The sequence below is a fragment of the Pleuronectes platessa genome, chromosome 7, assembly GCF_947347685.1.
Source record: "Pleuronectes platessa chromosome 7, fPlePla1.1, whole genome shotgun sequence".
Taxonomy (NCBI): domain Eukaryota; kingdom Metazoa; phylum Chordata; class Actinopteri; order Pleuronectiformes; family Pleuronectidae; genus Pleuronectes; species Pleuronectes platessa.
In genome coordinates, this window is record NC_070632.1 from 1,917,468 (window position 1) to 1,942,454 (window position 24,987).

General features: G+C 48.6%; 1 protein-coding gene across 2 annotated transcripts; it reads right to left on the minus strand.

The window, feature by feature from the left end:
* Nucleotides 1-226: 226 nt before the first annotated feature.
* Nucleotides 227-24,131, minus strand: cmip (c-Maf inducing protein). Of its 2 annotated transcripts, none has more exons than XM_053426152.1 (21): nt 23,480-24,131; nt 12,510-12,635; nt 11,115-11,165; nt 10,413-10,574; nt 9,985-10,026; nt 9,621-9,683; nt 8,973-9,053; nt 8,689-8,792; nt 8,471-8,575; nt 6,480-6,911; nt 5,701-5,766; nt 4,173-4,199; nt 4,036-4,084; nt 3,707-3,814; nt 3,498-3,614; nt 3,264-3,404; nt 2,674-2,721; nt 2,410-2,556; nt 2,204-2,309; nt 2,050-2,120; nt 227-1,853 (listed from the first exon to the last, which is right to left on the minus strand). In XM_053426152.1, the coding sequence occupies exons 1-21, from the start codon at nt 23,840-23,842 to the stop codon at nt 1,800-1,802; spliced, it is 2,463 nt and encodes an 820-aa protein (XP_053282127.1). In that variant the 5' UTR covers nt 23,843-24,131; the 3' UTR covers nt 227-1,799. The 2 variants fall into 2 exon arrangements, with proteins under 2 accessions (XP_053282127.1, XP_053282128.1); XM_053426153.1 differs by lacking the exon at nt 23,480-24,131 and adding an exon at nt 13,411-13,543.
* Between the last annotated feature and the right edge of the window lie 856 nt (nt 24,132-24,987).

Consider the following 24,987-nt stretch of genomic DNA (forward strand, 5'->3'; position numbering starts at 1 on the left):
CCTGAAAGTGAAGCCAAAACACTTTGATCGCCCCCTGGTGGCTGGCTGCCGTATAGGTCACAAAGGATGCAAATTAGCTGCTAGCTAACTCTGGTGTGTTCGCTTTACATCGTACAGAAACAAAACAAATAACAAAACAACGCCTCCTCCATGTTAGCAGACGGGACGTCACCCACACAAAAGGTCAAAATATATATATAATAAATGAAGATGGTTCTTCACACACTGAAGTTTCTGATACGTTTGGATTTAATTAGTTATTTGAATATAAAAAAAATGCGCTGAGATGTCATGTGACAGCTGAGACTCCTGATTAGTGGGCGGGACCTCGACGATGGCAGCGTTGGTATTTTGGCTTCGTTTCTGGATGGAGGGAGGAAGCGGAGACGCGTCGTCCATCTTTGTTCACAGTCTACGGTCTCTCCACGACAGGTTCCCTCAGATCGGTCAGAACTGAAACAGCGCTCACGCTGGCCGGATGAAGCAAGTGCACAAAACACAAATCTAAACCAGATGAAGACGTTTGGCAAGTGTCCATTCTTCTTTTCAAAAAACCGTCTGTACAAAAGAGAAAGAAAAGCAGAGGATATGAAAATATACAACTCTCAGCTGGTGATGGGCCCGTGTTCGAGTCCGACGCGGTACCACCGACGAGCAGAGAGATCCGCGTACGAGCGCCCGACCTCGCTCCTCGTGTCACATGATGCTCTGAGGCGTCAGGACGAACCAGGAGAGACAGAATCAAGGAGGTTTGAAAGACACAACTCATCAGGCAGTCCCAGACCGCCCAGCTACTGCTACAACAACGGTCCTATTAAATAGCGATGGGAGATCGTCAGTATTTACACTGGAAACAAACGGGAGAGGAAACTTCTCTGGTTCACTTTCCTCCAGAGACGTGTCTGAAATGTCAGCGCTGGGGTTTGTCTTCATGTTTATATAGAAACACACAATATATGAAAGCACAGATGTCTGGAAAAATATGTTCATTCAAGTTGATAAAAACTTTTTTTTCTGTTTTTTTTTTCCTTATCGTGTGTGAATGTGTTCGAGGAATAGGCAACTCGTCTTTTCTGGGAGGTAGCACCTTGTTTTCCCAATGAGCGACTTGAAGAAGCTGGAATCGGATTTGAAGAGCTGAGGCCGACGAGCAGAAGAGCGAGGGACTGAGGTGACGGTTCAACGCCGCTGCGTCTGCTCGGGGGGGCTACAGCACGCCGGGGATGGGATGGGAGACCAACTGGAATGCGTCCTGCTGGATCCAGCCTTCACCACATGGGGGCAGGAGAGAGAGTGGGAGGCTGATGGCGGCGGGGTGGATTGAGGGGTCTGGGTAAAGGCAGAGAGAGAGAGAGAGAGAGAGAGAGAGAGAGAGAGAGAGAGAGAGAGAGAGAGAGAGAGAGGAGGGTCTCAGGACACCGGGTGCTGGCTCGTCCTCTGATCACTTACAACGAGGTCCTCAGGACGCTGGGGACAGACGATGAGGTCCAGAAGGACTTTTCACTCAGAAAACAAAAAGCAAGGCAGTTCCTTCCCAGTGATGGCGTCGCTACAGGGGGGGGGGGGGGTGGCGTCCCAAGCCGACGAAGACTCCTCCTCCTGGTGGTCAGAGGCGTTTCTGCTCACATCACATGATCCTCACGCTGCGGTGATGGATGGCGATGATGTCGTCGCACAAAGTGTCATGTTATGTTTCTGAGCCTGTGTGTGTGTGTGTGTGTGTGTGTGTGTGTGTGTTTGTGTGTGTGTGTGTGTGTGTTCATGTGTGTGTGTGTGTGTGTGTGTGTGAGCGTGGCTGATCACCAGGCCTCAGTGTACCGAACATCAACGTCTTTCAAGTTGGGCAGTTTGGCCTGAAGACACACAAACACAAACACAAACTGCATCAACACAAAGAAGCAAAAGATAAAATCTGGGATTTATCTTCGTGACTCAAGATCAACACTAAGCTCATTTTACAAACTCTTATTGTCTTGAATGTAAACTACAGAGATAATACTGTTCAGTTAATAGAAACTCATTGTGTGTGGTTTTCAGGTTGTGTTTTACCTTGAGGTCCTCGTATGTGTCGGCTGTGAGTTTGGTGCTGTTCATGTTCAGGCTGCACAGACTCTTCATGGCTGAAACACAAACACACACAGTTACTCATTGTCAGCTGCTTTCAGAGGAACACAGAGAGCAGCTTCACTGAGTGTGTCCTTACAGCTGAGAGCCAGCAGACCAGCATCAGTGACCGGAGTCTCACACAGGTTCAGCACCTGGAGGCAGGCCAGATGCTCGGACAACAACCTCAACCCCGCGTCCCCGAACTGAGGGAGGGAGAAGAAGAAGAACAAGGTCATTGTGCGTCTGTGGGATCACGGGTCAGTTGTGTTGTTGTGTTGTTGTGTTGTGTGTGTGTGTCTGTACCTGTGTGGACCAGAGGTTGAGCTGTTTGAGTGAAGGCAGCTTGATGAGCTGCTCGGCACAGGCACTGGTGACGTTGGTGAAGGCCAAACTCAGGTTCTCCAAATTCCCGAAGGAACCTGAACTCAACAGACGAGCCAGGTCGGCGTCCTGTGGTGCGTCAAAACAAACAGTCAGCGTTGTTGTTGTTGTTGTTGTTGTTGTTGTGTCTCTGACGCAGTGTCTGATAAGTGAGAAGGTTAAAGGTCGTGTTGTGTGTCGTCTCACCGTGGACTTGGACGGCAGCGTCAGGCGGGTGGGGCCTCCTTTCCTTTGCTGAGGAGAAGACACACAAAGATGGAGTCTGAGCTGAAGGCCTCGCAGGAGTAAAGTGCGACAGTAGGTGGCGCAGGTGAGCAGCTGCACACAGGCTGAACTCAGGAAGTGACACGAGAGCTCGCACAAATAAAACACCCCGGTTTGAATTTGATTAAATAATTCAAACATGAATCTCTCACTGTGACAGGATGAGGACAGAAGAACCGACACAATACATTTTCTTATATTCATGGTATACTTACGTTATACTAAGGTTAAGTTAAGGTGAGGGTTAGTTCAGGTTAAGGGTTCCACTTAAGATGTGGGTAATATTAAGTTTTGTTTAAGGTAAAGATCAGGTGAAGGTTAAGGTAAGGGTTAGGAGGGGTTTGAGTTAAGATATGGGTCAGTGAGATTTAATGAAGACTCGACTGGGTTCAAGTTAAAGTAAGGATTAAAATGTCTGACATGAATGTGTGTGTGTGTGTGTGTGTGTGTGTGTGTGTGTGTGTGTAGTTGTGTGTGTGTAGTTGTGTGTGTGTAGTTGTGTGTGTAGTTACCAGCTCCTTCAGCTCTCTCTGGCGGTCACAGAGCTGCTCGTACATGCGGAGGCCGACCTGCGTGCTCTCCAGGGTGGAGATGATCTGCAGCTGTGTGTCTTTGTTGTCGATGATGTTGTACTCCAGCATCAGACACAGGATCTGAACACACACAAACACACACACACTTTGTTAAAGGACGTGACAACAGAACCCTGGAGGACGTCAAACAGAAGCAGCCAGACGTGGACGCACCTCCACCATGGTCTGGTTTCCCCTCAGGGCCAGCAGCATGCAGGGGCCCAGCTTGTTCTCAGCCAGAGACAAGAGGAACTTCTTGGTCTTGTAGCAGGAGCCCATCAAGATATGAACCTGACGGACCAATCACAAGCAGACGCTCGTTAGATGATGGCTCAGGTTAACGGAGTGTGTGTGTGTGTGTGTGTGTGTGTGTCTACACTCACCATACTGGCAAACAGCTCCCCATCGTCATCGCAGGCCACGCCTCCTGGACTGTAGAGCTGGAACCAGCCGTCTTTCCCCGAGCGCACACTCAGCAGACAGGAGTGAACCTGGAACACACACAGACACACACAGACACACACAGAAATAAAGAATCAGCCCATCGTGACGTCAGCTGCTGATCTGAAGCTTCGGCTTGACATGATGTCCAGCGCCATCTTGTTTCTTTAAACCACAAGTGAGTGGGGGGGGGGGGACATCAGCTGAAGAAGACTAGGGACTGAGAGTAACACACACTAACACACACACACAAACACACAGACACACTCACCTCCTGCCTCGGGTCCTCTGCAAACCTCTGAATGACGTATTTCAGTTCCCTGTTAAAACACAGACACACAAACGTCAGGGTTGTTTTCAAACCTGGAAAAAGTCTGAAGAGCAACTTGTGACGTTTGAGATTCTTACTTTGTGAATTTGGCGTGAGCGAGGGCCCTGAGAGAGAGAGAGAGAGAGAGAGAGAGAGAGAGAGAGAGAGAGAGAGAGAGATATATTAGAGCCTGAAACATTCAATGCAGAGAAACATAATCATAGAAAACAGGTTTCAGTGGAAACAGTCGCTCGGAGCTCGTTACGACATTCCCAACACAAACATGACAAGTGCACATGAACTGGTTGTGGCTTCAGATGTTTAATGGTCCCAGTAGTGTTAGAGGTTCATCAAATGATTTATCTTCAATGATTCACTAGTTTTTATATCAACTTGTTCCAACACTTGATGGAGTTTATGTGTCAAGTGTTTGAGAAAAACTAATAAATCAGAGTGGAAGCTGCGTGTGTTGTTCCTCATTCTGTACATGTTATAAACACACACACACACGATACATATATATATATATAAATATTTACATGTACTTTGTGAACTACACTCATTCAATGTCAGACCTTTTAATCAGGTTCTTTCAAATCAAATATATAAACATTTAATATATTGAAGAAATAGTTTGGAAATTGAAAAAAATTATTGATTTGTCTAGTCAGGAGTTACTTTAGTTACTTTAGTTACTTTAGTTTGTTTCATGAGTTAAGAGGCGTTGAGGAAAACTCCGACATGTGGAACCTTAGTCTTTTCACAGTTCTGTTTTTGTTCAGAGAGTTTTAATTCAGAGTTTTAATTCAGAGTTTTAATTCAGAGTTTTAATTCAGAGTTTTAATTCAGAGTTTTAATTCAGAGTTTTAATTTAGAGTTTTAATTCAGAGTTTTAATTCAGAGTTTTAATTCAGAGTTTTAATTCAGAGTTTTAATTCAGAGTTCTGCTCGTGAAGTGGAACAGATGAAGTCACCGGGCTGCGTGTCGTGACTCGTCCTCAGCGGCTGCTTGGGACTGTTGTTGCTTTTCCTAATGACGCCCGGAGCCATCGACCAGGCAACACTTGCGCAGGTGAGCATCAGGTTAACCCCCCCGCGTCGCTCCGGTCGGAGCTAATGAAGCTCTGGATTGGCCAGACGCTCACAAATAGGACTCGGGGGCTGCTTACAGCCAATTAAAGGGAGCTCTCTGGGGACAGGGACGCCGCCGCCGCCGCTGCTGCTCGCCCCCCCGGGAGCCGCGGTGAGGTGTCCCACCTACGTCAGCCGTCTTCCCCACTAGGACCCAGCTAGAAACATGTTCATGTCCCCAGAGACGGTGAAGAGACAGACGGCACAGGGTGCACAGGGAGGACAACTGAAAAACGACAAAACAGCTTCCCCCTGCTCGGAACTGCTGCTTGTGAAGAGCAGAGCTAATGAGACCTGGACACTAACACAGCTTCAACAGGAACAGTCAGAGACTGACGAGGACGTTTTACCCTCAGGTCAAAAGTCCTTCATCACTAACAAGTCCCCTGGACATTTTACATTGAAATATATTCTCAATGCCCACTTTGCAAACCAAACATTGTCTATCAGCCCAAAGCAAACCGATATAAAACCGAGGTGTGAAGGACCACTCACTCTTTAGGGAAGGGGATGGGCTGCAGCAGACTGGCGAGAGCCGGTCTCCAGTCGTCGTAGTCTGACCTGACGGACACAGAGAGACAAAGAGTCAGTGTGGGGACGGACAGAAAGACGAGAGGGCGGAGCCTGGACATCACAGAAAGACAAGAGGAGCAGCTGCAACGCGATCCGAGCCGAGGTGACGCGTTACTGTCGAGAAACACGAGCTACAAAACACAGACACTATCGCTTTTTAGGCCGTCCTGACACACACACAGACACACACACACAGACACACAATCACAGACACACTAACAACTTATAAGACACACTAAAGGAAAGAAACTGAAAAAACTTAATGTTTCCTTTAAACTGCAAAAATAAATATCTTTAATTTGAACGTCTCAGTTAACTCAGAGTTCAGAGTCGTGGATTTGAATGTTTACGGATGTTTTAACGGTACAGTGACGCTCTGCAGGATCAACGCAGTCATAGGTTCGACAGACGGACCAATCAGAGGAAACAGACTTTGGATGAAAATCAGTTTTCACATAATTATTTTTTTTGTGATTAAAGTCGACGGCGCTGCATCACAAAAATAATAAAATCCTAAAATCTTGAGTTATCCCAATCTGTCGAGTGAATCACTGAATCTAATCTTCTCTTTTGAAAACACACACTCTTCTGTGACGTCAGGCTAATGTTTCAGTTTCCTTCTTCACGACAATCTGTAGAAAAACGTTAGATCCCAAGGTGACATGTGTGTGAAGCCTGAAGGCTCGGTGGTGTGAACTCACAGCATCTTGAGGATGAGGGCGAAGCAGCCCAGCACCCGGTCGGCCTGCGCCGGCAGCTGGATGGACAGAGTGTTGACGGCCGGGCTGACCAGCAGGCAGTCGATGAGGTTGGGCTCGCTGTCGCCCCCCGGTGGCCCCCCCTTCCGCCTGGCATTGGTCGAGTTGTTGTTCCGCTCCAGCTCCACCAGGATCTCGCTGGAGTTGACGACGGAGGGGGGAGGGGAGAGGGGCAGGGTGGGTGTCGGGGAGGTGATGGAGGGGGTGGGGGGAGGCGGCTGAGGAGGACTGGGGTTGGCGGAGAGGGGGAGGATGGTGGCGGGAGGCGGTATGGCGGGCTCGGGGCGCAGCAGGCGAAGCGGCATCGGAGGCTTTCGGTCGTTCTGCTGCTGGCAGCCGTTCCTGATCTCCTTCAGGCTGGGGGAGTTGTCCCGACTGCAGGAGGACACGAGGACATGAGGACACGGGGACACGGGATTGGACCAAAGTCAACTCAATGTGTCAAAGTACGACAGTTACGACAATTTCACCGTGACAGGAAAAACAAAAATAACAAAGAGAAGTCGAATGACAAAGTGGAAAGAAAAGAGGCGGGCCCCCCGGAGACACGCCCCCCCCCCCGAGGTGGTTCCTCTGTGAGCCGGAGTTCTGGAAAAATTAGCTCGGAAGAATTTATCCTCTCTGGAGAGAAAGTGACGCTAATGAGTGAAGATCGTGTTTTTAAAGCTGCAGTCAACAGAAAGTCCCCGTGGAGCAAATGATGAACTTTTAAATAGGAACCGGTGAAGTGAGGTCACAACGACTTCATCTCTGAAGAGCAACACAACAAGGCTCTCAGTAATAACAATACAGACTTACACTGATCCACAAAGTTACTGTATTTCAGACAGAAACTATTTAAAAAGGGTTTTTCATTCAGAAATTGTCTAATTATTAAGATAAGAAGTCAAAACTTTTGAATCGGATTGATTTTGTTATTTGTGTCTCCTTCAAACCCAAGGATTCATTTATTTAATTTATTTAAAAGGTTTTTTTAAAACACAAACATCAGGAATCATGAATATTAGAAACATCTCCTGGGTCTTTAGAGAATACATTTTATTGTGTATTAATTAAATGAATGTTATAGATATTTCCCCGTGTATTTGTATTTCACAGTCAGTGCATTGACTCTTCTTTTCTCATGGAACATAGTAAATTAGTTTACGGCTGTAAATGACATAATCTGATCTGACAGGACAGAAATGATCTGATTTCCCGGCAGCGGCTGCAAATTGCTGTTTGCACCGTTTCCTTCGTATTAGTGCGACATGATGTGGGAAATTACTGATCATGTGTTTGTCTAATCAATGAAAAACAGAGAATAGACGCAGGCAAACAAGAGACAGAGGACAACAGCTGAATAAACATGTATCACACAGAGCCGAGCACGCTTAGAAACCCACGGCAGCTTCACATGTTCTCAGCGTGTGTGACCACATGTTTAGTTCTTAAACTGATTAAAGGTCAAACTGGATAAATCAAAGCAAAGATAAGATGATAAGAACCACCTTAATCTTGATCCATGTCCCCTCTGCTAACATGGAGGAGGTCTTTACTGTATATATGACCTATTGTGCAGCCAGCCACCGGGGGGGGCAAGGCAAGGTCATGTCCTCGATGTATATTCAGTAAATAATAATAATAATAAATACTACATAATCACACAGCTTTGTCACGATTCATTCACTCACTTTTTGGGCATTTAAGGGTTCAGTGTTTTGCTAAAGGACGAGTCAGCATGTGGACTGGACGAGCCAGGAATCGAACCACCGACCCTCTGGTCAGTGGGTCGCCTCCTGAGCAACAGCCGCCCCTTAAAAAAAAGCTTTTACTCAAATTTCACTCCAGCTTTTCGTCCAAGGTGTGAGAGAACGTTTGTGTGTGTGTGAGTTTGTGAGAGTGAGTGTGAGTGTGAGTGTGAGTGTGTGTGTGTGTGTGTGTGTGAGACTGACCTGTTGATGAACTCCTCATAACAGGAATAGATGGCGGCGAGGCACACAGCCACCAGGTTTGGCAGAACACGTGGGTGAGGGCACTGCCCCGTTGGCCCGTGCATGCTACAACACACAAACAGACACACACACACACACACAGGTTATGGACACTGTTTGTGTGTGGAAGGTCTTCTGACTCGTGGATGTGAAACGTGACCACGCTGGCGGTGTCTCACCTGTGGACGAACTTCTTGACGACCTCCATCCCAGCGTTCAGCTCGTTGAGAGCCAGGATGTACTCCTGAGTGAAGAGACGCAGGCGAGGGCACTTCCCAAAGTCCTGCACACAAACAACACCACAGGGTCAAAGATAAACAACAACAACTTGGATTGTTTCCTCCTGAGAAACCCCTGATTGGTCCAGTCGCCCTGTCCTGCGCTCTGATTGGCTGTAGTCGGAGGAGCCTCTCAGATCACTTATTTATTATTTATTTATTAAAACTCCCGTGGTGGTTCTCACCATGTTGTGTTTGAGGATCCTCTGGACCACCGGGGTGAACACCTCGATCACCACCATGGAGCGCGGCCGCTCCCGACAGTGCTGCAACACAGAGGAGACACGTCAACCAGAGGAACCTTCACAGAACCTCCACCCTCACACCACCAGAGGAACCTTCACAGAACCTCCACCCACACAGCCACCAGAGGAACCTTCACAGAACCTCCACCCACACACCACCAGAGGAACCTTCACAGAACCTCCACCCACACAGCCACCAGAGGAACCTTCACAGAACCTCCACCCACACACCACCAGAGGAACCTTCACAGAACCTCCACCCTCACACCACCAGAGGAACCTTCACAGAACCTCCACCCACACAGCCACCAGAGGAACCTTCACAGAACCTCCACCCACACACCACCAGAGGAACCTTCACAGAACCTCCACCCTCACACCACCAGAGGAACCTTCACAGAACCTCCACCCTCACACCACCAGAGGAACCTTCACAGAACCTCCACCCTCACACCACCAGAGGAACCTTCACAGAACCTCCACCCTCACACCACCAGAGGAACCTTCACAGAACCTCCACCCACACAGCCACCAGAGGAACCTTCACAGAACCTCCACCCTCACACCACCAGAGGAGCATGATCTCACCTTACAGAAGAACTCGCACAGGTCAGGAGGTGGATGGTTGTTTTCCAGAAGAGGAGCGATGGCCTGAACACACACACACACACACACAGAGACACACACACACACACACACACACACACACACAGATGAATACCTCTCATCTACCCAGGCAGGAAGCCGTCACTGCAGATCTTTTAAAAACAGGTGAACTACACTTCACCAGGTAAATAAATACACCAGAGGAACCAGAGGAACCAGGAGAATCTAAACATTGTTGTTAGTTTGAGGATCTGAGCAACTCGACTCTCGGACTCCAGAGAGTTAATCATTAACTTCCTCCTGGCATCAGATATCGATTTATTGAAACAGTGAACTTCACACTCACCACGATGATGTTCTCGTGATCCTGAGGGCTGAGGTTAGAGTTCTGTGGAGGAAGAAGAGAAACTTTTCAATCTGTTCAGTTTTAGTTTCATATTTTACTAAAACATCAAACGTTCACTGATTTCAGAGACTCTCTGATCGGACCAACAGGTTCAGATGTCAGGGAGTAAAACATGGATGTATTGGCCGATATGTATTATTATTATTTCATATTTGCTTTTATTGTATTATTTATTTGACACTGTGCGACTCCACACTTCCTCTGGATTTAATCCAAGTTCAGGACTGATGTAAATATAATAATTAAATTTCCACTGCGGACAATTACAAAATAAAATTAAGACAATTAGGATTAGATTCAGATTGATGCCCTTTCTAATATCAGCCTTTAGTGTGTGTGTGTGTGTGTGTGTGTGTGTGTGTGTGTACCTCAGCCAGCAGTGTGGAGATGATGTGCAGCGGAGCCTGGTGGATGGACTCGTCCTGCAGCGGTGAGGTCAGAGCCATGTCCACCAGCGCCCGGATCTCCTTCAGCACCACGTCCCAGCGGCTCGGGTTGTTCAGGACCTTCCGGTACTTGTAGATCTTTTTCTGCAGGAGACACAGAGGTGAGGAACGTCTGGAGGAACCGTCTCTAACCGGCACTCTGGGAATCGAACCTGTGGCTCTTCTCCTCTTATTCAACACGATGCCGTGAAACCACACGAACAGGAAGAGTAAAGTGCAAAGTCCCATCGTGACACACAACTCTTCATATGAGCACTGACAACTTTCATTGTTGCTCAAGAAACAAAGTTGACTTGTTTCCACAGGAAGTCAGTGAGAGCTGTGTTCAGCAGCTCAGAGTCAGGTCTGTTTGTGTTACATGTTCAAACAACCAAATGTGATCCGACGTAATGTGAGTTGTGTATTTGTATATTTTGTGAATTTGTTAATGTTTGTGTTTTATTGAATAAACAACAAATCTAAAATAAGTCTGATAATAAGGAGCAGTAAAGCTGAAATACAGTTACACTGTGAGAGAGAGAGTGTGTGTGTGTGTGTGTGTGTGTGTTTGTTTGTGTGATGAAATGCTTTTATGGAGCTGATGAAACACTTACATTAATAGTTAAAGACAAAGTGTAACCTTACCTTCCACTGCAGGGAGTGAAACCACTGGTCTCTTAAGTAGCTGTTTGCAGCCTGTGGCACACACACACACAAACAGAGACACACACACACACACACACACACACACACACACACACACAGACAAAAAAACATTTGTCAAATGTGATCTCACATAAGTTAAAATACATTTTACTTCCTGAAAGAGACATAACGATATGTTAATAATGTAATCCAGCAGATGAACAGACTCCAATGAAACGTGTCTGAAATGACTCATCGTTCACCTCCACCTCACCACACGCGTCTTCTAGACAGAGAACCTCAACGTGAGCTCATCAGAGAGAGAACCAGGAGAAACTTCATCACTACAGACGTCACTGTGGCAGAAATCTAGAATGAACGAGTTCTGTGACGCTCGAATTAACATTCGTCCAAACGTCTGATCCCTGCAGACCAACAGACCCTGGTTCAGTTTGATCCAGACCTCCTCTTCTGCTCTGAGGAACCGTTCACACCTGATGTTTAGGTTCAGACTGAACTGAAGAGTCTGAAGCTCTGAACCAAACAAGGTGTGAAAGTGTCCTCAGGTAGAAAGGGAGTTAGAGCTTCAGACACCAGGCTCTTCTCCGTCAGGCGCTGATCCCGGGTCAGAACAGACTCTCTACCAGGGTCTCAAACGTTCCTCTGGGATGAGCTGTGGCTGATGGAGCACACGTCACTCACATGTTCCAGGAGTTTTGGAAGATTTTCCTGATCTGGCAGCAATAACTGGCGACAGGCTGCTGAAGTCCAAACCAGGATGATGTTCAGATGAGGATTTCATTTTTTTCACGATTTTAAACTGTTAAACTTCAATCATCTTCTAATCTTCTGTGTTCTTTCCCTCGCTGGAGAGCAGCAGCAGGTTCTCCTCTCGAGCTCTGACTGACGGGGGCTCGTGGGAATGAAGCTTTTCCTTCTCGGCACAAACTGAACCTGCCGGCGGCTCTGCAGAGATCCTGCAGCAGGTGAGAGCTAACCCCACGACCCACAACACCCTGAATGGGCTGTGGAATCAGAGGTAAGTGGGCTGGAGGACTCAGGACCAGCTGTGAAGGTTAATGTGAGGTTATGTCTCCAGGAATTCAGAGCAGTTCACTGGTTCAGGATCTGGTTCTGTCCTAAACCGGCTCAGTTAACTGGTCTGTGCTCTACCCTGTCCTCAGACATCTGTTTACACACGTGTGAATGTGAGGATTTGTCAACAGACTCACAGTCACTCACCAAAACAAACCACATCATCTGAGCCTGAATGGAAACAGTTCAGAACATGTTCAGGTAGAAGCAGATTGTATTTAAACTCCTGTCATTCCAGACCCGTCTGAGAAGGTTCATGCAAACACACATTGCGGTGACGGGCGGTGTGTGTTGTGTTACCTGCAGCAGGACGGTGCCTCCGGGGAAGCTGAGCTGGACACAGTACTTTGGAGCGTTGTCCCACGAGAGCAGCTGCAGGTCCTCGATGGAGCTGTAGGACAGGGACGTCTCCATGTAACCGGTGGGCTGAGGGAGAGGAGAGAGAGTCAGTCTCACATTCACAGTACACACACACACTGTGTTTAAACAGAGCCCCGGGATAAAAAGCCATTTATTTTTACTGGCAGTCGGCCGGACAGACAAAAAGAAATATCACCTGGGCCGGGCTGCCCTGAGTCAACACACAACCCGGCTGCTGGAGCCTCACGGCACCCGGCCCTATCAGCTGTGGTGACATTTGATATTGTTCCAAGTGAACAGTCACTGAACGCTGAGACAAAGTGGAAAATCAATTTGGCAAAGGCCATTAATCACACAATTACACAAAATATCACCTCGAGAGACATTGTTCCTGTGGCTGTGAGTCAACACACACACACGCACACGCGCACACACACACACGCACACACACAGGGATCACAGCCCTCACCATTGTGAGCGCTGGGCTCACAGATGCAACAGTAACAGGCCACAACCTGTTTGCTCGTCTCTGAGCGATTACAGAAACGCTGACAAATTACCACAAGTTTCCGGAGTCAGGAACAGAAGAGTCTTTAGAGAGAGAAACAGGGGGGGGGGGGGGGGGGGAGAGGGAAAGAATATAAACAGATAAAAATAACGAAGCCGAGCGAAAGCCACAAGGAAACCGAGTTTGTATATCTTCCAGCCCCGAGAGGAGTTTGACGGGAGATGTTCGATGCCACAGTGTCTATAATAAGACACGCGTGTGTCACAACAGCAGAAAACAGCAGTAAAATGAATCAGCGGTTGATTTTCCCAGTAATCAGCGTCACTGGCTGACCTGGTGTCAGTCACTGCTGATGAGAAGCTCGCTCTGCAGACGTCAGCGGCCGCGGTCGAGCGCCTCTTTCCTTTTGGTTTTCATTTAGAAAAACTCACTCAGACTCCGGCTGATGGTTATTTTTTGTTTTGCAACAGGAAGAAAGTGTCTGAGCGTCGGTGTGAAGGAGGCGGAGCTCGGCCTGGATGTGGCCGTCACCGCACCAGTGTGGTGACACAGCTCCAACACAACCTCCTCACACATGTTCACAGGTTCTCACAGGAACCACGGGCTTCTGTGATTCTCCACTTCCAGGTTAGATTCAGGTTTCATCCACACAGCTGCATTTTAGTTTGAAAATGCCAAACGGGGGGGGGGGGGGGGGTAAGATCAAACAGCAGCAGAGATTGTGTGTGTGTTCATCACGTGTGTGTGTGTCTGTTACGACTGAGGTGCATTGAGGTTCTATAGGCGTCACACTCTTCAGACGGGGAACATTCAGAGGAATCATCATAATAATTCATAATGAATCAATTAAATAACCGACTGAACTGGTTTATACAAAAGTACACAAACAGCATATATATATTTAATACTGGTTATAAAATGAGGGACCAGGTAACAGTCAGTGTCAAACGCACACAGGCCTCCAGACAGATAGACACACTGTCTCCAGCACACACAGACACACACGGCTCCTCTCAACACAAACACACAACTACTGTCACATGGACACAGCGGCGGCGTGCAGACAGGTGCCTCTCTCTATCTCTCTCTCTCTCTCTCTCTGCCCCCCCCGAAGAACAAACAGGCTATTCCTTTATTCACACCTCCCTCCGTGGCTGATGGAGCGAGCTGGCTTTTCTGTCTCACTCCCTCCTCGTGCACACTCACACACTCACACTGTTGTGAAACTGCATGTACTGTATTTTCATTATGGACAACATCCATGGCAAATATTGGTTCTGGGCGAGATGTCTCATTTCCTTGGTAGAGTAACATGAACCCCGTCTCTGTTCATCTGTCTGTGTCTCTGTCCATCTGTCTGTCTGTTCCTCTGTCTGTGTCTATGTCCATCTGTCTGTCGGTCTGTCTGTTCCTCTCTCTGTGTCTCTGTCCATCTGTCTGTCTGTTCCTCTGTCTGTCTGTCTGTGTCTCTGTCCATTCTTCTGTTTTTCCTTTCATGAACTCGTGTTTTGCTGGATTTGAACGCCCGCAGCACGAGGACGTGGTGTCTTTGGACGGGTGGAGACAAAGCAGAGCGGAGACAAACAGAGGGACGTTCAATTTTCTGATAACCAGCCGAGGGTTACCATAGATACTCCATCCTGCACAAGAGCGTACAGTGATTGTCTCCCTCCACCTTAATCAGTCTCTCTCTCTCTCTCTCTCTCATCTTTCCTTCTCTCTCTCTCGTCTCTTTTCTTCCTCGGTCTGTTCTGCTCACTGCTGCGTTGCCATAGGAACAACAGGATGGAGATGTACGTTGTGTTTCATTTTTTTGTTCTTGTGGTTTGTTTCCAGGGAGAAAAAGACAAGAGCGCAACAGAGAGAAGAAGAAGAAGACAAGAGCAACGATGGAGAGAAGAAGAAGAAGAACACAAGAGCGCGACGGAGAGAAGAAGAAGAAGACAAGAGCAACGATGGAGAGAAGAAGACAAGAGCAACGACTGAAAGAAGAAGAAGAACACAAGAGCGCGACGGAGAGAAGAAGAAGAAGACAAGAGCAACGACGGAGAGAAGAAGAAAAAGAAGAAGACGAAGATGAAGACAAGAGCAATGACGGAGAGAAGAAGAAGAGGAAGAAGACAAGAGCAACGACAAAAAGAAGAAGACGAAGATGAAGACAAGAGCAAAGACGGAGAGAAGAAGAAGAAGAAGACAAGAGCAACGACAAAAAGAAGAAGAAGACGAAGATGAAGACAATAGCAATGACGGAAAGAAGAAGAAGAAGAACACAAGAGCGCGACGGAGAGAAGAAGAAGAAGAAGAAGAAGACAAGAGCAACGACGGAGAGAAGAAGAAGAAGAACACAAGAGCGCGACGGAGAGAAGAAGAAAAAGAAGAAGACGAAGATGAAGACAAGAGCAATGACGGAGAGAAGAAGAAGAGGAAGAAGACAAGAGCAACGACAAAAAGAAGAAGACGAAGATGAAGACAAGAGCAAAGACGGAGAGAAGAAGAAGAAGAAGACAAGAGCAACGACAAAAAGAAGAAGACGAAGATGAAGACAAGAGCAAAGACGGAACAACATTCAAAACTCTTAAAACCCTGATATGGAAGCACTGCAGCTCTGTGGGCCGCCGACAGCCAGAGGTTCTACGCTTCCAGGTGGTCGGCCCCATGCAACACGATATCTCAGCCTCGAGGGAAGTTACTTCAGAGTTGATAAAAACGTTCACTTGGACTCAAGGAACTCGGGTGTACTTTGGGGGTCAAAGGTCAAGGTCTCGTTAACCCCTTGTGAAGGTGACACCTCAGGAACCTGGAGTACTGATTTACACTCACACACAATCACACAGTGCAGCTCTTTCTTAATGAGAAGGGACCATTTGGGGTTCAGTGTGTTGCAGGAGGACACGTCAGCATTAAGGACTGGAAGGGGAGGATTGGAATCGAACCGCCGACCATCTGGTTAGAGGACGACCGCTCTGACCCCTGAGACTCCTCACATCCTCCCAATCTCATGAGAAGTTAAGTTGTTTCATCGTTTTGGAAAACTACAACTCCCAAGTGACTCTCTTAAAACTCTGAATGTGACAAATGAATTGAAGCCGTCACACGACAGAGACACTGAGTGAAGTTTAGTTTCTCATTGAAAGAAGGAGTGGTCACGAGGACGTCTTCCTGTCCCTGGCATCGGACACATCATCGTTTCACATCCTGTGTTCTCTCGGTTTCATGTTTACCACAAACCACACGACACCAGTTCACCAACAAAAAGACAGACGCACCAGTGACCCAGATTGGGAGTGTGGCCGCGGGGATGCGAACCCTCATTGTGACGGAGCCACCTCACCAGGACAGAAACGAGGCGTGTCCTCTGATCGGGGACAAACTGGTGTGACGTCACTTCCCAGAACCAGAAGCTGCTCTACTTCTCCAAACGTTAGGGAACAAGGAAACCGCGGAGGACGAGAACCCGGCGCTGACCTGAGGCCAGCCGAGGACGAGGAGCGAGAGACGGATCCATGAGTCAGTGCAGCTCCAACCCAGATCCAGAAAGAAAGTAGAACCCATGCAGAAAGACCAGTGAATCCCAAACTGTGCTATTGATCCGCTCCACATGTCAATAACATGACCGTGCACGTGGACAGTGTCACATTCAGTTTCCTGATCCGTGTGTTTCTCTCGGGACACGTTGGCTCTCATCTCTTCTCCCTGAGCCGTGCACTCTCATTCCAGAGCAGAGGGAGAATATAAATAAAAACTGCTCGTAATGGAAAAATAGTTTTTCTGGACTTTCTGTGACGTCTTGTCGTCCACAACCGTGATCACTGCTCCGGATGGAAACCACAGTTTGTATTCAAGCTCTGGCTCCAGTTGGAATTCAGCCTCCTACTTGGTTCTCTCTCCTTCTGTGTTCAAGTCCTTGTAAGAAAAAGACTCAAACCTGCACAGATTCAGCTCCATGAATAAAAAGATGGAAACTTAAACATATGATTTATACCCGTGTGTCGTTACAAGTTAAAACAGCCGAGAATAAGTCTCCAACGAGTTGAATGCAAAGAGGATTATGGGAGAATAAGTTGTAAGAAAGGTGTGAAGGCTCAAGTTTTACAGTGTGTGAGTGTATGTATGTGTGTGTGTGTGTGTGTGTGTAGGAGCACACAACTTGTTGTCACTTCGTTTCTCTTCCCTTTATTTTGGATTGAAACAAAACCACCCGTTGGTTTCTCAGCAGCTTCCTCTTTAAATCAGCTGATCTGGATTTATACTTCACATATTCACAGTCAAACCAAAACCTCATCTTTAACCTGAACCAGCCCACAGCTCCCAGTCGGACCCGGACCTGAACCAGCCCACAGCTCCCAGTCGGACCCGGACCTGAACCAGCCCACAGCTCCCAGTCGGACCCGGACCTGAATCAGCCCACAGCTCCCAGTCGGACCCGGACCTGAACCAGCCCACAGCTCCCAGTCGGACCCGGACCTGAACCAGCCCACAGCTCCCAGTCGGACCCGGACCTGAACCAGCCCACAGCTCCCAGTCGGACCCGGACCTGAACCAGCCCACAGCTCACATCCGGACCCGGACCAGCCCACAGCTCACATCCGGACCCGGACCTGAACCAGCCCACAGCTCCCAGTCGGACCCGGACCAGCCCACAGCTCCCAGTCGGCCCCTGACCTGAACCAGCCCACAGCTCCCAGTCGGACCCGGACCTGAACCAGCCCACAGCTCCCAGTCGGCCCCTGACCTGAACCAGCAGCTCAGAAAGGACGTTTAGTCTCATTAGGGCTGAGATTTAGTCCCTCGAGGTCCACTGGTGCTGACAAGGTGTTCATACTGGAAAAGGTCCTAAAGTCATATATATATATATATTTGTTGGTTTCCTCTTTGAAGCTGTGCATCAGAATAAAGGCTTCTGTTAAAATATGAAGCATGTTGTGATCATCAGGTTCTTTCTTTACACCCAGAACCAATCAAATCATTCTGTACAGTCCAGGTTTAAAGATGGTAGAGATCATGGTCAGAAGTCTCTAGTCTGTGGAGGAAGATGTGTGGACTTTCTGTCCTGATGTCAATGGGGAGCTTGTTGATGATCAGAGCCTGGACCAGAACCTGGACCAGACCCTGGACCAGACCCTGGACCAGAACCTGCGTCACTTCTGATGGAGAAGGGGACGTTTCCTCCTGATGTTGTGCGGTGTGTATCTACAGAGTGGGTCATGTGGGCAGTGAGGGAGAGTGGACAGTTGAGTGCCAGGTTCCTGGAGGTCTGGAGTGAACCAGGGTCCAGTTTGATCCAGTTTGATCCAGTTTGATCCAGACCTCCTCTTCTGGTCGGACTAACCTTTGGTGCGTTGGTCAGAGGAACCGTTCACACCTGATCTTTAGGTTCAGACTAAACTGAAAAGTCTGAAGATCTGATAACCCAAGAAGTTCAAACTTATCAGTTAACCAACAACCCATGATGTGAAATCTCATTAATTTTGTGTCCAACCTTCAGAATGAGTTTGACATTTCTTTGCTCATTAGACAAAAGATCTTCGCTGACAGGAAACTGGACACAGACGATCCCAGGAAGCAACAAACCAAAGAGGATAAAGAGTTGTTTCTCAGAGGCAGCCGTCACCGCAGCTTCCTACGTAACCGTTTGACTTTTCCGACCTCCCCCGTGAGCCGGAGACACCGGAGCCGCCCTGATTGATTCCTAACGGGCTCCCGTGTCTCGCCCCGCTGCCGCTAACGATCCGCTGGCTGCAACCAGACGCTTCTCAACTCAGGCCTTTAGTGAGCGAGACACAGGAAGTGCTTCAGCTGCACCGGAGCCCCTCAGACCACAATGAGATGTAGGTTAGGTTCCTGACTACAGGCCTGACAGAGGGGAGAACACACACACACACACACACAAACACACACACACGTGAGTTCTGTTAGTCAAACTCATGAAACCCTTGGCAGCAGTTCTCGCTCTCACAAAGCTCTTTTCTCCAGCAGTCATGTGTTGGCGTGGGGACACTGGGGACACTGGGGACACAGTCATCGCTCTTGGCCTCCTGGTGGGAAGTGAAGTCTCTTCTGTGCGAGAGCCGAGCGAAGGCATGGGCATTGTTCTCCTGCCCACAAGCCGCTCAACAACGAGGCCACTCAGGAAATGCACATTCATGCTTCAATACAAAAACCCTCTTCCTCATATTTCAGCCGCTACAGGCTGAAGAATAAGCGACGTCGTGGACCGACACGTGATCTCTGGGCTGGTGTCACACAAACACACAAGTGTCACACAAACACACACAATGAGCGTCTGGATGTGAAACAAAAGGAACCAGCAGAAGCTTCAGAGTTTCTCCCGCCGACGTCTCCGTTTCCTGCCGTAAATTCAAAGCAGACTAAAGTTCCCTGAAGGACGGCTCGTGATCAGCGACACACTTTCTCTGGTGCGTTGACTAAATGTGCGGCGCTGAAGGAATTCAGCTGCTGGTGGATCTCTGAGGCTTTTCACAGGATGATGCAGGAGACGTGTGCAGAGGTTAGAACGACTCAGGAAGCTCAGCCACGTGAGACACAAACAGAATCTGGTGAGATCTGATCTGGTCCGTTAACGTGGTCGACCACAGAACCCATGAAGAGACAGGTTTACACTGAATATCAGGAAAAAGCTCTCTCATCAAACAAGTTTAACCTTATTTAAGAAACAACAGTTTTTAAAAACGGCCACAAGTCGATTTAATATCTCCGGCCAAAGTTTGTAAAAAAGCAAACTCTGCATTTTCAGTGTTTGACAGAAATCAGGGTCAGAGAACGAGAACATGTGGTTTCAGTTTGGTGAGGTAACGAGATCAATGAAGGGACAGAAATAAATAACTTCATTAAATATGAATGTGCTAGGCTCCTGATGTCTGATAAATCCCCATCGTGACAGGATACTGAGGAGCAACACGTTGTAGGTCGATGGTTGTTGGGTCAGAGAATTCCAATTTATAATAATAGCAGCTAAAAAAACTCTATGAAAGAGACGTTTCTTATAAACCTCGACCTTCTGCACACAGTTAATATTACAGCAGGTCGGCCACAAAGAAAACATTCAGCGTTTCCCACAGAGTGATAATAAATCAACACAATAATTCAAACCCTGTTCTATCGACCACCTGAATCAGTCTCAGTCGCTCTTTGCAGCCTCTCAGTCTGAAGGTGAGGACGTTGTGTTGATGAGTGTCTGGATCAGTTCAGGTGAATTATCTGAACTTCATAAACCTCATGAATCCACTACACCACTTCTCTCCTCCTGAGGGATCACAAGGGGGGGTGGGGGGGTGGGGGGGGCATCCAGACCCTGAACAGCCCAAACCTGCTGTGGATCATTTCAACTAAACAAATGAGGTTGTCAGCCTGAAAAATAAGTTTGACTCAGACAAATCCACCGGGTGTCTGCGAAGCGTCATGAACACAACGCAGACGGTGGCTCCTGTGTGAGGAGACTCAGGAACCAGCCCCCCCCCACAGAGACGGGATCCTGGCCGAGCCGGCGGCTGCTGGCCGAGGTTCAAAGTGTGTCTCTCACCACATCCACCATCAATACACAATCCCTGAGGCTTCATCACCACATCTATGAGCCGCGATCAGAGCGACACCAGATTCCACAGGACATTAAAACTTGTCTCTGGAAATGAGCTCAAAGTGTGAATCCGTGAAACACACACACAAACACACACACTGCACTGCCTCAAGTGTTCGCACAAACTATACTGTCACTCACACAATAACAGCCAAGAAACTGTCTGTTCAGCATTAAAATCTAAATTGTACGAGAAAGATCGTCTCCACGTTTTGTTGGATAGCAAACGATTAGAGTCCATCACAGGTTTCACTTTATATTTGACTCGTTAAGTTCTTAAATTCAATCAGGCTCAGATTCCTAAAGGCCCAACGTCCACCAGCCTGAGGAATGTTCACAAGAGACCTTCATCATCTTTCTTCATACCCTTAAATTACATTTCTATAATTGTTATTTCTCAGTGTAAAAATAGGGAAGTTAACGAGGTTATAATTACAGCATATGTAGATGTATTCCCCCCCCCCCCCCCCCGGAGGAAATACAGTGAAATGAATTTACAAGAGACTAAGAAGGAATATGAATTTACAAGCCAAAAGGAAGTAAAAGTTTACGAGACCATCGCTCAGTAAACTTCCACCGAGGCTCAACGGTCTCTTTAATCTCACTTGGACTGCTCCAGATTACACAACCACACAGACATCAGTCCTCCATCAGGATCCTGGGATTACTCCCATTGGAAATCATTCTATCTCACAATGTTAAAGAAAGAGTTGCAGAAGATCCTGGATCCAACATGTAATGAGTTCTCCTCTCAGCCGTAACTCTTCCTTCCACCAGGTTTATGTTCACGTCTGTTCAGCTGCTCTTGTGTAATCCTGCTCGAGCAGTAAAATGTGGTTAACTGTTATTTGTTCAGCAGGAGGAAGATACCATGATTAACTGCATCACTTCACCTCATCCTGCTTCATAGCATAACTGATTCATGATCACATCCTTCATGTCTCCAGCTGCTGTGAGACCTGCACTGAACTCTGGAGAATCTCCTGAAGCTTTCCCGGGAGGTGAGCTGTTCTCCGGAGGTTCTCCTGCCGGCCTCCTGGGCAGGATGTCTGAAGCTGCTCTCAGACCTGCACTGGACTCTGAAGATCCTTTTCTCCAGAGAAGGTGAATGTGTGAAGACAAACGAGACGCCGGTGTAGACGTAAACAACAACAATGATCTTTCCTACTTTATACGTCATGTCCGCCTCCTGCTGCTCTACAGACTCCGCCTCCTGCTGCTTTACAGGCTCCGCCCCTTGCCTGGATGTTCCCACATGTTCCTGTTGGTGTGAAGGAGTCGGAACCGAGAACCTGCTGCTGCTCATCACAAACACTAACTGAGTTCATGTCATCAAACCTTGAAGAAGAGATTCAGTTTACTGCTGTTTTCTGCCTTTGTTAGACAATTTCAAATCTCACTAATGTCCTTAGAACAAACTGTGCACACGTGTGTGTGTGCTGTTGTGAGTCTGTGATCTCAACACAACAACAAGCTGAGCACGGAGACATTAGGAACTGAATCAGGTGTAAACCAGCAGGTGAACTGAGCTCAGGTGGTTTGACCCTTCACTACATCACACGGCTCCGAGCAGCTGGCCTGTGATAGGCCGGCGTCCAATCAGCCTCCCACCAGGTGTGTTGATAAAACAACGGGGCTTCACTTTGTGGGAAATGTCAGAAGTGTTGATGATAACAGAAGAGGAAATAAAGGCTTTTATGATTTCACTATCATTCTGCTGAGTTACTAACCACCACAGACGTGTTTCCTGCTGTGGTCGAGAACTCGCTGGTGCAAGTAAAGTGCAGGAAGTAATGATGGTCTGTTAAAGCTGCTGCACGTAAGAGGATTCTGTCCTGGAGGTGGCGCTAGCTCGCAGAGAGGTTCAACACGTCACTTCCTGTCTCTGGCTGCCCCCCCCCTCTCTCACCTGAAGAATGAGGATCATCTGTTCTGCTGCTGTGTTGTTCTGCTGTGAAACGTAAACTCAGTGTTTGGTGATTTTGTAATTTGGCTGAATTCATTTGATTTTTCAATCTTGTTTACAAAGTGTTGTCGAGCAGTTTGTCGCTGTCGTAAAACGCTGTGACAACTCCAACACCATGTGATTGACACGTCGACATAATGGGACTAAAGTCAGAGAACTGACCTAATCTGGTTATTAATTCTGAGTATTAATCTCAGTCAGTTAGAAGATGCTGTTTCCACCACAGCGGCTCCCTCTCATCACTGAGCTCCATGTAAACACAGGTCACCTGACCCTGGACCAGCAGAGGAAACATCCTCACACCAAATCTGAACTGGACCCACATGAGAAGGACTGAGGCACATCTCCATCCTTCTCCACCTTCCTGTTGGCTCACAGGCACCAGGTGGTGCTGGGGGATGGAGGCTGGACACAGGTTCAGATCCCACTCACAAGACAAAACCCCCCACAGCGTCAAACAGCGACCCAGCAGACACACGCGCTCCAGGGGCCAGGGGCCTCCTCTCCAAGGGACCTTGTGCGTCCTCTGCGCCCCGGGGACAGGAGCAGGAGGCGGCCGGGCACAGGAGCAGGAGGCGGCCGGGCACAGGGAGATGAGCTGCACAAGGAGGAGCAGGAGGAGGATGTGGGGGGGGCGACACTATCAGCGGAAAGGGCCGTGAGAGCGCTGACACGCGGCCTTCTTGTAAACTGCGTCAACAAGAGACCGTGCGTAATCTCGGTGCGCGTCTGCTGCGTCCAGACAAGAAAAGACAAACACTGAGGCTGCCTGAGGAATGTGCACACACACAGACACACGCAGACACACACACACACAGAGAGACACACACACTGGGACTCACCGTGGCCGAGGTCAGGCCGCTGTCTGTGAGCGTGAGGTGATGCGGCTCCCACCTCCGCAGGAACTTGGAGGTGAGGATCTTGCTGAGGAAGGTGCGCGGGTGCTTGACCACGCACACCTGGATGTCGCCCTCGTGCAGCAGCTTGTATCGCATCCCGCTGCTGCTGCAGTGGAGCAGGCTCCTCTTGCCCGGCCCCGCGCCCGGCTTGGTGTTGTTGTTGCCCTCCGACATCTCCCCCAGCAGCGGCTTGTTCTCCTCGCACTGATAGAACTGGTTGTTGTGCAGCTCGTTTCCTCCTCCTCCACCTCCACCTCCTCCAACACCACCTCCTCCTCCTCCTCCGCTGCCGCTGTTGAAATCCATGGTTCGGTTAAATCCGACAGTTTATTGTCTCCAAATGTTCGCGTCACGGAGCGCAGGGCCGAGGCGTCGCGCCGCGTCCACAATCCGACATGAATCTAAAACAGGAGAAAGGCTCGAAACTGTGGAGGGGGGGGGGGGGGCTATCTAAAAAAAACACACGACCTCCGCGGGGAAACGCCACCGAGCTCCGGGCTATGACAGCAGGTCCAGCCGGGGGAAGCGCTTCTCGCTGGAATCCACCATTTTCCAGCCCGCACAATGAGCCATGAAGCGTCTCCACGGCGCCTCGCCTCCCCCACCGGCCGCTCAGCGCGTCAGGGCCTCGGCTTCTCCTGCGCGTCCGCCCCGGTGCCGGGCGGGATCCTCCAGAGCGCGCGACGCAGGGGAACCGGTGTCACTCGGTGGGTCTGTCGCGGCGGCGGCTCCGGGCGGCTCCGCGGGGTCTGGGGTCGTTACAGGCTCCCGGGCTCGGGTCGCTTCTATTCCGCCGTCGCTCCGTCTCGCTGTAGCTCAGCCAAGTCTCCGCGGCAGCGCGCAGCCCGATTGGTCCCCGCTCGTGCATGTGATACCGGACTGACGTCAATGGGGAGGCGAGCGGATGAGCCGTGCGTCTTTGTGCCTGTCTGCCCCCCCCCCCCCCTAATTTCAACACACAACATACTACACACATGTAAACACAACAACTGTGTGGATGTTGTCAGGACAATGACACGAGGGTTTAGAACATATGTTGAAGACAAACACACACACACACACACACACACACACACACACACACGCATGTTTGTACTTCTATTCTAGTGAGGACACACATTGGCATTCCTCTAACTCTAACTAAACCTGATTATGACCGTAAAGAATAATACTTATAATAATAATAAACTTTATTAATATAAAAGTCTTAGCCCTCAAACAGTGGATCTAATTGTCCTCACTCTGTAGGTCTATGCTACCGATGGTCCTCACAAAGATATAAGTACAGGAACACACACACACTTATTTACATTTACATTTTTCATTTAAAACAGTCGTGATGTAGTTGAGTGACAGCTGTCTCTCACAGGGAGGAAGCAGCCGATTGGCCGAAGCAGAGCGGAGTGGACGGGTTCTAACGTGTGACCAGGTCCTGGATGTGGACTGGACCT

Excerpts from the sequence above, each read along its gene's own strand:
- cmip (XM_053426152.1), bottom strand. The coding sequence starts at position 23,842 with ATGGATTTCAACAGCGGCAGCGGAGGAGGAGGAGGAGGTGGTGTTGGA. Across the intron at positions 8,576-8,688 it reads GTCAAGAAGTTCGTCCACAG|CATGCACGGGCCAACGGGGC; the intron begins GTGAGACACCGC and ends TGTGTGTTGTAG. Across the intron at positions 2,557-2,673 it reads CGCTGCCGTCCAAGTCCACG|GACGCCGACCTGGCTCGTCT; the intron begins GTGAGACGACAC and ends GACGCACCACAG.